Raw genomic sequence first — 14,930 nt, 5'->3', positions numbered from 1 at the left:
AAAAGATACAGGTATGGAAGAATAACATACATGTGGACATTACCAAGGATGTCTCTGCCTCTTAGCATGATAGCACCAAGCAATATAACAACAAATAAAACAAAGAAACCAAAGAACACCAGAGGGAGAGAAAAGGAGAGTGTGGTAGAGGTATGGAGGAAAAGTGCACTCATGGAGGTAGAATATATACATGTGGACATTACCATGGGCTCCTCTACGCCTGTGACCGTTTGGGCTCGGGATCGTCTGGACTGGGAGCTCTGCTGGCAAACAACAGCTGGGTTACGAATGGGCCGTGAGGGGGGCAGAGGATCGTGGGGAGGGGACAGAGAGGTGGGCTGCAGATGGGTGCGGGCAGGAGGGTTTTTTCTCTTTTTAGAAAGGTTTAGAATCAAGAGGGGGTGATTTTGTGATCAGGTGTGTTTAGAGTTTGGAGTGAATTAGTGAAGTGATTGGTGTTTAACTGATCCATGCTCTGTCCAGAAATGTGCTCTTTTCTAGATACTGTTGCACTGTTGGACAAACTTAAAAGAATGTTGGCAAAAATCAACCGAATCTAATGAGAAACTGAAGCACACAACTTCTGGTCAAAATACATACATTAGAATGTGTTAAATTTAAATGATATGTTGTAAGTTTATGTATTTTAATGTTGCTAGCTAGCTTGCTTCTCTCTCTTTGTCTCTACACATAGCTGTAGGTCAAATGCTTCTGGTTAAATCACATGTTTTACTGACTTTCTAAGTAAAAACAAAGTTAATACATCCTCTACAGAGAACTCACGTAAATTTCCTGCAAATATTAGCGCACATTTTCTATTTATTGTTGAGTTTAACACAATGGAAAATAATAAAAAAATAAAATATTTGGTAAATAAACAGTAACTGTGCATGACCAATGAATGTGCAAAAGTGTAGAGGATTAACAGTTTCGTTTAAAATCAACAAAACACATAATTTGACCAGGATGCCCAAATTTTTGCATACGACTGCATATTGCGAGTACATATTGCATATTGCAAATAAACATATTGCTTACTGCAAATAAACAAAAAACAACGCTACGTCACAAACGGCAACAAAATACATATTTCAAATTATGTAACTATGTATTTTAAGTTGAGGCACAACAACTTATCATTGAGGTTTTTGCCGATGTTCTTTAAATATGTCCAAACTTGCAACAGTAGCTATGAAAGGATGCATCTCTGGGTGGAGCTGGACACCCTGATTTAAGGAATGGAGGGGTTTTGGGGGGGTGGGGGTGATCTGGTGGACAGTGCAGTGAAAGAGGTTCTGGAGGTGGGTGAGAAAATCAAGCTGATTAGACCCAAAGAGGCTTCTTGCAGGTTAAAGCACCAATAACCAGGTGAGTGATTATACTGGATTACACATACATAATGATTGGAGAATGTGAGGAGGGTGAAAAACTAGAGGATTATTTGTGATTGGTTGGATCAAACAATGCATTTGAGACAAGATCACTGCGGTCATTACGGTGAACTAGATTATTACTATATAAGGCTTGGTCTTATTAGTCATAGTGATGCACCAAAATGAAACTGGCCCAAATTCAAACCAAAACTCAGAAACTCAGCATCTTTTTAACCACTACTTCCAGTTCTGATTAGAATTAAATGATCTGTAAAAGTTTTATATCTTAAAATTTCATTTTACCACTTTGCTGTATACCCATTAAATACTAAAACATGGAAACAATGTAATATTTCTGTAAGGATTTTCAGCATTTCTTTAATTTTTTTCTTTAATCGTTTTTGACCAAAAATGGTCACATCTTATTTTAAGAATCCTGTGTAGAAGCCTTGCAGGTGCTCACCTTGTCTTTAACTTACATTCAACTGAATATCTATAAAATACAAGTGAACTTTTAAGTTGAATGTGTTATATTCTATTAAGTCTAACACGAAACCTAATCTTAAAGAGAAATTCCACCAAATGTTTAAAATTTCTGCATAATTTAAAAATTTAGATGTAAACAAATCAACTCAGAACAGTTTGATATGAAATGCTTCATTCTAAAAACTTACAGTCCAAACTGTTCTCAGTGGTGGTGATAGGAACCAGACGACTGAAGTGTTTAATGCCTCTAAAAGCTCCCTCGCAGAGACTTATTACATGGAATGGTTATGAATTCAGTGCCTCATGTCTGAGACACAGTTTCACAATAGTTTTGAGATAAGATTCCACTCATGGCAGGGAGGTACATGGAGGATGTTGAGGCAAAATAGTCTCCAAAGAATTTTTTTCAGATTTACCACTATTTTACATTACATATAAAAACTCCTATCAGTAAAAATCCACTGTAAAGGCATCTGACACAGCAAGTTTCTGTGCAATGACCCATTTCACATCAAACTGCTCTGAAAGACTGTTTACAACTTCATGAATTAATACCCTTTAATGTTCACCTAAAACCTACATCTAACCCTACTAATGGTGAGTTTCATCAGATAGTTGGTCAACCATTAAAAAGTCTGTCTGAAATCTATATACATATCATCTGTATATAATCTACAGAGGATCAGAATATAGTATGACTGAAAAATGGTGGCTGAAATTTCAGTGCATCTCTATAAGAGGATCTTGAATCCTCATGGTTATTTTGCATGGCTTGAAAACCAAAAAAATACAAGTGGCCTTTTTCTGTTCAAAATAAGGTCATATTATCTAAATGGTTAAGATTCAAAAACTGTTGCTCTTTTGCTCTATAAGAGGTTCAGCACTAGAGGAACTAGAAACGCAAACACAACAGCATTCCTTTATTTTATGAACACAAACGCACTGTATACACCCAAAACTGCAACGTAAGAAAACGTCAGAGCCTGTTCTGCAGCAGACATGCCATTCAATGGCAAGTGAAACTGACACACTGACCTATTCCAGTTGCTGCCATTAGCTTTACGAATTAAATTTATCCCAGAGAAACCAGTTTAAAGCACAGGGCTGTTTATACCATCACCTGTGATGCTGGTAAAATTACACCAGAAATCTTCCCATCACAGGAAACAGAGGATTTTCTTAATGGAGCATCACATGTTAAGTCAGCAGTACATAAACACAGCTCTGTTTTGGCCGTCTTAGCCTGCGGGCGGATATGTATTCTTATATCAGATAATGAGGGAATAACAGCAAATAAATCACTTCTGGGTGCAAGATCCACAGAGAGAGGTTCTCACCAATAACTGCAAGACTGCAGATCACAAAATTGGGCCTGAAGTAACAGGAATTAGCTAAAAATGTTTAAAAGTTAAAGCTGCCTATGGCAGACTTTTTTGGTTAAAAAAACATTACTGGATCATTCTAAATTATAGTGTACATGCAATTCAGAGTCAGGACAGATTTTGTGGGAGTTTTTTGGGACCACGTCATACGTCTTTACATATTAACATCACATACACAGACTCGAGAAGAAGGTCCAGATCGATGTTTAATTCTCAAATGCAAAATCGACATTTACACTAAACTATATGAAGAGGTGTTTTTTGGAATAATTTCACACAAACGTCTGTTAATAGTAGTAAAACCCAAAGAATAAAATAAGCTATCAGTACCAATAATAATATCAACCACTATAATTCCACATATGTGAAATACACTGTACTGAACTAGTTTACTGTGTAATGTTACACGAAAACTGTCCGAAAGAGAACTGCTTAATCACTCTACAAACCTTCTTGAAAAACCACACATCTAAAAGCATCACATACCACAGTTATGCGAGTGCCGGTTCAGGGTAGATATGTTACAGGATTCATTCTTTTTTTTCTCCTTTAATATCCCATCCAGCACTTTCTGCTGATATCAGTACCATCTCTAAGTACAACAGAAGAGTGAAAAATGAAACCTATTCCCAGATATAAAGTAATCATCTGCACCAACACTGTAAATAGTTGTTCTAATGTTTAAATGGTGGGTAATAGTTTTTGTTGGGTTTATAAGCTTTTCAAGAATAATCAGGCTGTTTGTGGTTCACTCTTTTCAGGCTTATTACAGTATCTATGATTTGGGAAAATCCTGGGACATCTCATGGGACAGCAACATACAGGCACACCACCAGTCCTAGTTCAACACAACAGCTATTTTATTATTCAAAGAATAATAAAACTGGGACAAAAAACAAACCCTGAACTACATTTCCCAGAATCCCCTCTCAGCCTTCAGAAACTCTGTCACTAGCCAATGTATCCTCAGGAGAAGCAAGACGGCAGAGATAACTACTCTAGTTGATGATAGCCAAGTCTAGAAATACACACACACACACACACACACACACACACACACACACACACACACACTCCCTAAACCGCTAATCCTTCTGGGTCGCAGGGGGTGCTGGAGCCTATCCCAGCTGTCGTCCAAAAATACAGTGAAAATATATTTCTCTGACAAACAAACATGAAGAGGAAGAAAATAAATTTCATAGAACACCTCAGGTCCTCATCAGCATCCAAGGTTGTAACAGTTAGCTCGTACCCACAGCTCAAAACAACAACTATTTCAGTTTTCACTTCAGACAAATTCCTTTAACCACCATAAAAACCCAAATAACATGCTTGACTGGGAAAAAAAACAAACCACACTACATTTCCCAGAATCCCCTCTCAGTCTTCAGAAACTCTGTCCCCCCTGTATCTTAACGACAAGTGAGATGGCGGAGATAACTACTCTAGCTGATGTTGGCTAGCGCCAGAAATACAGTGAAAAAATATCTCTCTGAAAAACGAACATGAAGAAGTCAATACCCTTCATGGAGGACGTCAAGTCCTCACCAGCATCCAACACTGTACTGGTTTGCTGTAGTGGTAACTGGTACACCTCCTACCCACAGCTCAAAACATCAACTATTTCAGTTTTCACTTTAGACAAATTCCTTTAACCACCATAAAAAACTTCAAGAATAACATGCAGGACTGGGACAAAAAACAAACAACAAACTACATTTCCCAGAATCAGTCCTCAGAAATGCTATCACTAGCAACTGCATCCTCATGAGAAATGCGAGGGCAGAGATAGCATGGCCAGCTTCGGGCTAATTAGGATATCTACGCTAATTAATATTAGCTACATTCAGAAACGCAGTGAAAATATAGTTTTCTGACAAACATGTTGGCACGTCTTTCACTGAAGAGAAAATGCCTCGCGTAGAAGACGCCGAGCCGTCATCAGCATCCAACACTGCACCAGCTAAGTGTAGCGCAAAACGATACACCTCCTACCTCCAGCTCAGTGCAACAGCTATTTCAGTTTTTGCTGTAACTTTAGACCAATTCCTATAAGCACCACAAAAATCTGAAGAATTACATGCTTGACTGGGACAAAAAACAAACACTAAACTACATTTCCCAGACTCCCCTCTCAAAAACATAACCGTTAGCCCCCGCAGACTCCCATCTCACACACAGAGCCACACACAGCCAGTCTTACCTGCTGGAGAACGACATGGCCTGATCATCTAGAGTTTCATTATAAAATGAAAAATGAAAATGAAAGTTGTAAAAAGAAGTCTCAGACACTCCTAATAGCCTGGCCCTCAGATCTAAACAAACAAACAAACAAACAAATAAATAAATAAATAAATAAATAAAGCTCTTCTTCCTCTTTAGAAAAGTATAACAGAACACTGGCGGTTTGTACAACAGCTGGCAAAGTCAAACGTACAAAAATGCAGACCAGCCGGCCGCGAGGCTTCTCAAACACACTGACTCACACACAGCGATTACACTGACGCTCCACCTCTGACAGGCCGGACCTCGCTGCTCCGACTCCACAGCTAAATATACACCTATAAACAACTCAGACACACGGAGCCCCACAGCCACTCCGCTCTGTTTCCACACAACAGAGGAGAGCTGAAAATACAGGTATAAGAGGCTGATCTCAGATCAGAGCGCAGCACAGCACTGGCATGTGCGGGATGCCACGCTCCTGACACTGTGGCTCAGGCATGCGCTGGTTCATGGCCAATGAGCAACGATGAAAACGGACACAAATCTCATTTTAAACCCTCAAGTCATCATACAGTTATGGATGAGGATGGGCCTCGCTTCTTGTCTACACACTGCAATGTCCAAAAACACGTTTTTTTTTTTGTTGTTGTTGTTGTTTAATGAAGATGTGCACACTGCCATCAACAGTCTCCCAGCACTGGCCTGTTTCTCCGAGCACCACAGTGGACCACTCTGCATTTTCCTATTACTGCCTTAAAGTAAACCTAGAACCAGACCATAAACAACGATGTGGCTTTACGTTCATACTAAGAAAGATAGACAATCTAAAATCATTAAGATAAACAGACAAATGCTAACGGTCTCTTACCTCAGCTTATATTATTAGCCTGTAGCGACAGGTTGCCCGAGTCAGCCCTTTGAGTCGGTGATCACGCTGAGGAGCTAATTTATTTATCTGGTAAATTAAGATAAAACAAATGGGTAAATCTTACGTTACTGCTGAAAATTACAGGACCCTGCTCCTGGTTCTCTTTGGAACATTCTGGCTCCCCCTCATTGCCCCCCAAACTAGTGCTTGTTGTGTTACTTTGGCTCTGGTTTTGTTCTTGCTGGTTTTCATGTTATTCTTGCCTTTGCTTGTTGACGACTGGTGGAAATTCATCCAGTGAAACTACTTAAAAACGTCTGATATTCTGATATATTCAATTAAAATATAAATAACAAAAAATAAAAACAATGTAATTTTTGTCAGTTAATTAGAAATCAGATTTTACTGAAAATTAAATAATAGACAATGCCCCTAATTTGGCTAATTATGGGGCTACTGAATGAAAAGCTATTAGGGAGTCAGTTCTTATTTGTGATGTGAAACCAACTGATCGGAAAGAGCCTATCAGTACTAGCCAGCTCGTAGCGAAAGACTGGGTCCAACAAATTCTTCAGACCAACAGCCAGTTTTATTGTATTAAATTTCCACAAGTAGAGTGTAAAACGAACTTTAGCTCAGTGTCTCTCAGTTCTTTCATTGTGACTCAAGCTGTGTTACTGTAGCATTTTACACTGTCTGTAACACGATGCTGTGCGTCCTGTGTGTGTTGGCTTCTTTAAATCTCATCATAAGTCTTGGCTGATCGGCTACATTTGGGCTAAGCATTAAACGGTTTAAATGTGATTTTCTTTCCAAACTGCTGCTTTAGAAACCCCCTCAACACAAACAGGAGGATGGGTGTCGCACAAATGAGTTATTTCCTGGATGGTCACATGGAGGATCCCCCTTTGGGGTAAGCAGAAACAGTGAAAAGTGGATAAACTACTGCTTTAAACTACAACAGTGGTGTTAATTCACACTCTCTCAATGAGGATTCGCCACAGAAAGTTCCCTTATGTCAAGGATTCAGACTTAATCTGTGTACAAAGTGTTCAGAACAAAAGTAATACCAAACTTAAATGTACAATCACAGGTTCATACAAGTAAAGGGCCGTCCTGCAAGTGTTTAAAAAAACTGCCTCATGACTCACGCGCTCACTTTCACCCTGCATTCTTCCGAGGCAGATATCACTCACACCAAAGCTGCAGCTAATTATACGAATACCAGGATGAATCGCTCCTGTTCGCAAACTAAACATTTAGCCACAGATTACAGGGTATTCTAGGTGTTCATTTGGAAATCACTGTCAAATGAAGTATCTTGTCATGACTCATTCAGGAGTGCGAATGAGACGAGAGGGAGTGTATTTGTTAGTGAATCACAGAGTAGGAAAGTGTGTGAGTTGATCATGCGGAGAGGAAGGGAGCAAGGAAGCGAGGAAGAAGAGGAACAGAGGAAGAAAAGCATACCATTGGAGGGGGAGGCTGGGCCTGGTCACTGACGCCATCGGTCATACTGGAGGAACGCAGTCTGGATGAGAGGAGTGACTGAGAACGAAAGAGAGAGAGAGAGAGAGGGCGAGAGAGATACTATAATTACTATAATTATGGTTAAGGTAATTGTTATCAGTGTTGTTATTAACTCTACTTTGCTATTATTGTCATTTGAATATGTTCAACAACAAACAGTTAAACTATAAAGCACTGTTCTTCAGTGCTTTGGCAAGACTGTACTTGACACATCATTTCATAGTTTCTTCCACCAGTAGCTTAGAGTAAAAGTGACTATTGTTGCTTAGCAACCAATGGAATGATACAGGAAATTATTAGTAATAAGGATAATGATTATTATAATAGCAAAACAACAGCAGCAACTATAAAAATAATAATTGTTGTTATTGTTATTATTGTTGATGTCCTCCCATTGTACCATTACGATTACTGTACCTGCTATTAACTATCTATGCTTTGGCAATATTGTGCTTGAAACAGTCACGCCAATAAAGCTGTCTTGAGTTTTATTAAAGGGGAACTCCACCGATATTTCTAAATTTATTTACATTTCTAAATAATTCAGTGGTTGAAATGTAAGCAAAGTCATTCAGAGTGGTTTGTTGTGAAATGGGTTATTTTTAGAGAAACAGACTCAGATTTCTATAGAGTGGTAGTGATAAGAACTAAGGGTCGCCATGACTACAACACAAATAAAGCCATTTTATTTACTGCCCAAAACCACCAATGAACCTACATGTCTTCTGAGTTTTTATATGTAATGTTGATGATGGTAAAATAGTGGAAGGTCTGAAAAATATGTTTTCTGGGGGACTATTTTGCCTTACAGTGTCTTTCATGTACCCCTCCGCCATGAATGGATTCAAATACATGGATCAACAAGACGTTTCAGGCCAAAACTTAATCACAAAACTATCGTAAAACAACGTCTCAGGCCTTAGGCAGCGCGTATTCATAACCATTTCATGTCATAGCGTCCTGTGAGGGAGCTTTTAGAGGTGGACGTCTGGTTCCCATCACTACCACTGTGAACAATTCTGACTCGGTAAGTTTGTCTACAATAGAGCATTTCACACCAAACTACTCTGAACAACTCTGTCTACATCTCAAACATTTAATTATGTAGAACCTTTGAAAAAATGGTGGGGTCCCCCTTTAAATTAAGTTTAATTTAATGGAATACAAAATAAATGCATCCAGGCATTGATCTGAATAATCTGAATTCAACTACATCAATTCTGGAAAGACAGAATCAATTATAATCCATTATAATACTAAGTAATAAAGTTTGTAGTCATATCATGGCTATTCTGAAATGTAAAAACTAAGAAAAAACAAAAAACTAACAAACAAAACAACTTAATCTATCATTCATATCTTACTATTGTGTAAACAGTCCCTCCAGGCACATCTGTGAGTTCGGTGTACTTTCAAAAATAATTCTAAATGGTATCAACATAAATAAAATCTATCAAATCTAAATAACTGAACTGCAGTGATGCAGTGAGTAAAATCCTGCAGACCGTAACTGTACAGAATCAAACAGGCCTGATATTTACACTAGAGGTAAATACACTGAGTTTGGAGAAAACAGGTTGCGATCTTAAGGAGAGTGAAATTTTCCTGGCAGATTCTTTCTTTCCACCCCATCCCTCCATCCCTCCGTCCCTCCTTCTCTCAGCACTGCAGCCTGTGCTAAAAGTCAGCATGAATGCACTGGAGAGCGTGAGAGAGAGAAATCATGCTAGGCCAATATTCACACTTCAGCTGAAATACAGTATAATGTGAACATTTCTCTGACAGCACAAATGTTCTGTTAGCCCGAAGACACAGTCATTACCACCAATCGCTTACGAAAGAGTTTCACAGATTAAAAACAGGCATTAATTCACTCTAAAACACCAATTATTCCATCGATTAATGAGATTATTTATCTATCCATTCAAAAACCCAACCTCTCCTATATTCTTTCACTCAACCATTCACCTCCTCTATTCTTTTATTCATCTATTCTTTAATTTGTTCATTCATTCATTCATTCAACTATCTATCCATTCATCCACCCATTCTCTCTTCTATTCATTCACTCAACCATTCATCCATCCGCCCTCTCCTACACGGCTATTAATTTATTCTTTAGTTCATTTGTTTGTTCATTCATCATCCATCCATTCATCCATTACTTCAAACATCCAATCATTCATTCGTTCATCAATTCATCTATCCTCTCCTCTATTCGTTCATTAACTGTCCATCCAGCCTCCTCACTATTCCATCCACCCAGCCTCCTTTCTATTCCCCTTTATTCATTCATTCACCCACTCATCCCCTCCTCTGTTTTTTAATTCCACCATCAATCCATCCCCTCCTTTGTTCATCCAATCATCTATCCACCCATCCTCTTCTATTCATTCACTTAACCATTCATCCATCCACCTCTCCTATTCTGCTCTATTCATTAATTCCTTAGTCATTTGTTTATTCATCCATCCAATCATCCTCCTATATTCATTCATTCATATTCCAAACATCCACTGTCCCTCTTTTCTTTCATTCATTAATCATTCATTAATGTTAATTCATTCACTCATTCATTCATCCATCCATCCTCTTATCGTTTCATTCGTTCATTCATCCTCTCTTCCATTTACTCAATCATGCATCTATCCTCTGTTCTTTAATTCATGAATCAATCAATCTATCCTCTCTTCTATTCATTCATTAATTCATTCACCCATTAATTCATATTCTCCTCCATTCATTCTTTCAACCATCCATCCTCAATTCATTCATTCATTCCTCTATTAAGTCATTCAAACCATCCCCTCCTTTGTTCATCCAACCATCTATCCTCTCCTGTATTCATTCATCCACTCATCCATTTTTCCATCCCATCGTCTACTAATCCCTCTATCCTCTCTCTCCTCACCCCGGCCGTGCTGGTTCCGGGGATTTCTCCGTTGGTGTCTGGGGTGAGCGACAGCCTCAAGCTGATTTCCTCGGAAAACTCCGGAGTGCTGTACTGGTTGTGAATGGGTGTGGCGGAGGAGGGGCCGGGTATAGCCTCGCCCATCAGGGTCGGGTCCTCTTCAGTGATCGGGTCCCACGACTGAAAGAGGAGGGGCTAATTCAACAACACGCAAAAAAACAGCAAGTACAGCGAGAGATGATTTGTTTTGGCACAAACGTGACTACATTAAATAAAAGCTGAACACAATATGAATGTTTCTCATGCACTAAAACGAAAACTCGTGGCTGAAACCAAAACCAAACTGGGTGAAAAGTAAATGTCCGGCAGGGTCAGAGCAGGAGAATAATTAAGTATACCACTGAAGCATCTGTACAATGCTATAACACACTGTCTACTGTAGACCTAAAACAAACAGAAACAGCCTTATTTTTACAGTCAAAAGTTTCAAACAGAAACTGAAGGTTTCAGAAAAAACTTCAGCAGCAAAAAAGGTCAAATTAGATGAATCCCTAATTAATATTTAAATTTAGTATAATACACAAATATAAAACCTGAGTAATGACCACAACTGTAATTGTCTCCTGAGGTTTAAGAAGCTGCACATGTAAAATATTAAGAGGTCAGACGCACATCGTCGAGGTCTCTGGGGTCGAGGTGTTCGTTCTCCAGGTCCTCGCTGATATGGCGGCGGGAGCGGAACACTCTGTGAGCTTCCTGATTAATCTGCCGTAGCTGGTTATCGTTCTCCGTTTCTGACACCACATCACTGAACCAAAGACAAGAGACAATAGCAAACCATCACAGTTAATACAGCCACTACAGCTGCACCAAATCCACCCAATACCACTGTTTATATCTAACAACTACTTACTAAGTTTGCTTCTCTAGTTTTGAACAGGAGCTAACAAGTAATGAAGGCTTATACCCACTAATTAGCATTATGGAAGCTGCATATCTAAATCCATTACACACTTGCCTCAGACATATGAATAAAGTCCAGTATCCCAAACAGACTCACTTATGTGGTTTCTGACTCTTTGACACACTGATTTATATAAAAATGGACAAAAAAAGTACTGCATAGCTAAAAACGGGTAGCAGCCATATTGATTTCTATGGCTATTTTTATGATATTGATATCATTGTTACAGTTAATACAAGGCTAATTTGTGGTTATATCCTTTCATTACTTCTTAACTACACTAGCCTTGTAGCTCCAGTGCAAAACTAAAGACGCAAACTTCAGACATGTAACTACATTTTGGGGTGTTTTTTTTTCTTAACATTTTTCATATTTTCATGCATCTTCCTTTGGTTTCTACTTCACAGAAGCTAAGGGTAATCAAACCTGCTTCTCTACCGCCCTGCTGAGCTCACCCCAACAACACAACCTGCTCTCTAAGGCATTCAGATGCTTCTGAATCAAGTATGTGATTTGGGTTGGAACAAAAGTCTGCAAAGCTCCTGACTTCCAGAAGCAGGGCTGGGCGTTTACACCAACATTTACTGGAATTCACTGTTTTCAATAATATCAAACTGCTTCTGTTGCAGTTACTTGCATGAAGTTATGTTGATATGATGCTACCACTCAACAACTTCGCAAGTTTAAAATAATCATCAGGAAGTGAGCACAGGAAGCGTACACAGCGCTGGGTCTTTTCCACTGCGTGGTGCGGTTGTTGTGGTTGACGTAGTAAGTCCGGCCGAGATTATCCACCTTCTCCTCCCAGCCTGGAGGTAAAGGAGGCAGGAGCTGCTGAGGTCTCCGTGAGCCATGATCCACAGCATCTACATCCCAACCCTGAGAGAGACAGAGAGAGATGAGAAGATGGTAATCATAAGCAGTGAAAGGTAAGTAAGACCTGTCTTAGCAGATAAAGGCATCAGCACAGGCCCAGTACAGTAATTTAACACAGCTGTTGAAAAAATGAAAAAACAAAACTTTGTATTTTCAAAACAGTGAAAAAGAAAAGATAAAATTCTTCTTCATGTTTAATGTATGTTGAGGTAGCAAGGTTTAATTCTGAATAGTAATTCTGAATAGTTTCTGGAGGTTTTGTTTGACAGATATTATTCATGTGGAAATTATGTCAAAAATATAAATTATATTTTGCACATACATAACCATAATAACAATAACTATAATAATACTACTAATAATATTTATAAATAACAATAATAAAATTATTATTATTAATAATAATAATCATCATCATCATCATCATCACCCACTACTACTATGAGAGAGAGAAAGACAGACCGAAAGAGAGTGGAGACTACTGAGAGTGTAGAGAGAACGAGCGAGAGAGAGAGTGTAGAGAGAGCGAGAGCACAAAAAAGAGAGCGAGAGAGTGAGAGAGAGAGAGAGAGAGAGAGAAGCAAAGAAAAGGAGTAATAACTCCTCACCTCTGCTTCCTCCCTTATCTCAGTGCTGTCCTCCTCCTGAGCTCCATTCTTAGGCAGGTAGGCCATCTTCAACCGTAGGTAACCCTTCACCCGAGACTTATGACTGCAGTGTACACACCCACACACACACACACACACAAACACACAAACACACAAAACATTCAACAACGGAAGGTAAACATGTTTAACAAAACAAACACATTAAAACAAACTAACGTTCCGATCTCTGGAGGCAAGATATATATGATAATGATTAAAACCTGCTGCACACTGATTACTTCAAAGATCAAATCTGTCACATTGTCAAGCCCACTGATTCCATTTAAAATGATGCTAATTTTCCCAGAAATACATACAGTTCTGTGCAAAAGTCATAGACCCCCAAGCAAATTGTTTACAACCATTTATCTGGGTGTAAGTTGTGTTTTGCCAGTAAAATGCTATAACATTTTAATAAACATAACTAAACACTGTAAACATTTCACTACACACTGTAAACAATGAGACTTCTTGTGAGCTGGTTAGAACAACATAGACTTGGTTTCTGACTTCTTGCTGCACTCTTGATTTAATTTAATGAAGTAGTGATTTGATAAATTAGACATTGGAGGAAAACCACAAATAAGACTGGGCTGCTTCTGGGAGGTTTGGAAATGGTTAACCAAACGCAAACTTACATAAAATCACGACTTATTTTATTAACGTTACCTGTATTTATTCCAGCTTTAGTCCTGTTTTTTTCATTCAACATAAAAAATACTCTTAAAAGAGTGCTACATATTTAAAGATCATTACATCATTATTTTCAGTAAAGTAGTCTTTTGCTCATCCAGCCGATCACAAGTTCCTCAAAATCACAACAACACCTTTGTTCACTGCCACAAGGTGCGAGCCTGAAGGATGAGTGTACATTCTGACAGAAAAAGCTCAGAGGCCTCAATAATCAGCAACAAACTTTAAAAGCAAACAGCAAAAGTCATTAACAGTCTTCTGACTGCAAAACAGATGTAAACTCATTAAAATCAAACAGCTCAGGTACAGTCACATGCAAAAGATTACGTGGCCCTGGTCAAATTACGTTTTGTTTATATCCTAAGCGTGTATCATATAGAATAAATAAATAAAAAATGTGAAAAGGCACATTTTATGCTTTTTTTCCCAATTTATTAATCAAATAAACAGAAACTGTGCATTAAAATCTACAGAAAAATGACATAATGGAAAAAAAATAATGTGATACAGGCCACACTGTAGGTTTTATTTTTCCCCCCAATATGTCATTTTTCTGCACATTATAGTACACAATTTCTACTTATTTGCTGAGTTTAATATATTAGAAAAACATAAAATCACAGTATGTGGCCTGTTTAAAAGTTATGGCACATTTTATATTTTAGCAGCAAATAAATAAAAATTGTACACGACAATGTGCAGAAAATATATTTGTTTGTTCTCTGTAGAGGATGTGTTTACTTATTTTCACTCAGAAAGTCAACAAAACATCACTGACCTGGGGTGTTCAAACTTTTCTTAAGACTGTACATATCAGACATCAAAACAAGAGATTTGATTACAGTTCTTTCGGAAATGATTCAGAGCATCGTGATCTTAAATTTGGTAAAATTACTGTGCTATGATTTGCAATTATTTTAAAAAAATAAAAAATAACAAAATAGTGGATGAATCAATAATAAATAAATTAATAA

General features: G+C 38.2%; 1 protein-coding gene across 1 annotated transcript in view; it reads right to left on the bottom strand.

The window, feature by feature from the left end:
- nedd4l (NEDD4 like E3 ubiquitin protein ligase) overlaps positions 1–14,930 on the bottom strand; it is a 71,905-nt gene that overhangs the window by 43,439 nt on the left and 13,536 nt on the right. The window contains 6 exon segments of the mRNA XM_036587612.1: positions 204–263; positions 7,806–7,883; positions 10,777–10,956; positions 11,449–11,584; positions 12,462–12,619; positions 13,225–13,327. Of these exon segments, the coding sequence (XP_036443505.1) occupies positions 204–263; positions 7,806–7,883; positions 10,777–10,956; positions 11,449–11,584; positions 12,462–12,619; positions 13,225–13,327 (715 nt within the window).

The sequence above is a fragment of the Colossoma macropomum genome, unplaced genomic scaffold, assembly GCF_904425465.1.
Source record: "Colossoma macropomum unplaced genomic scaffold, Colossoma_macropomum, whole genome shotgun sequence".
NCBI classification, from domain to species: domain Eukaryota; kingdom Metazoa; phylum Chordata; class Actinopteri; order Characiformes; family Serrasalmidae; genus Colossoma; species Colossoma macropomum.
Note: the sequence above shows the minus strand (reverse complement) of the source record. Positions and strands in the feature narration are given on the sequence as shown.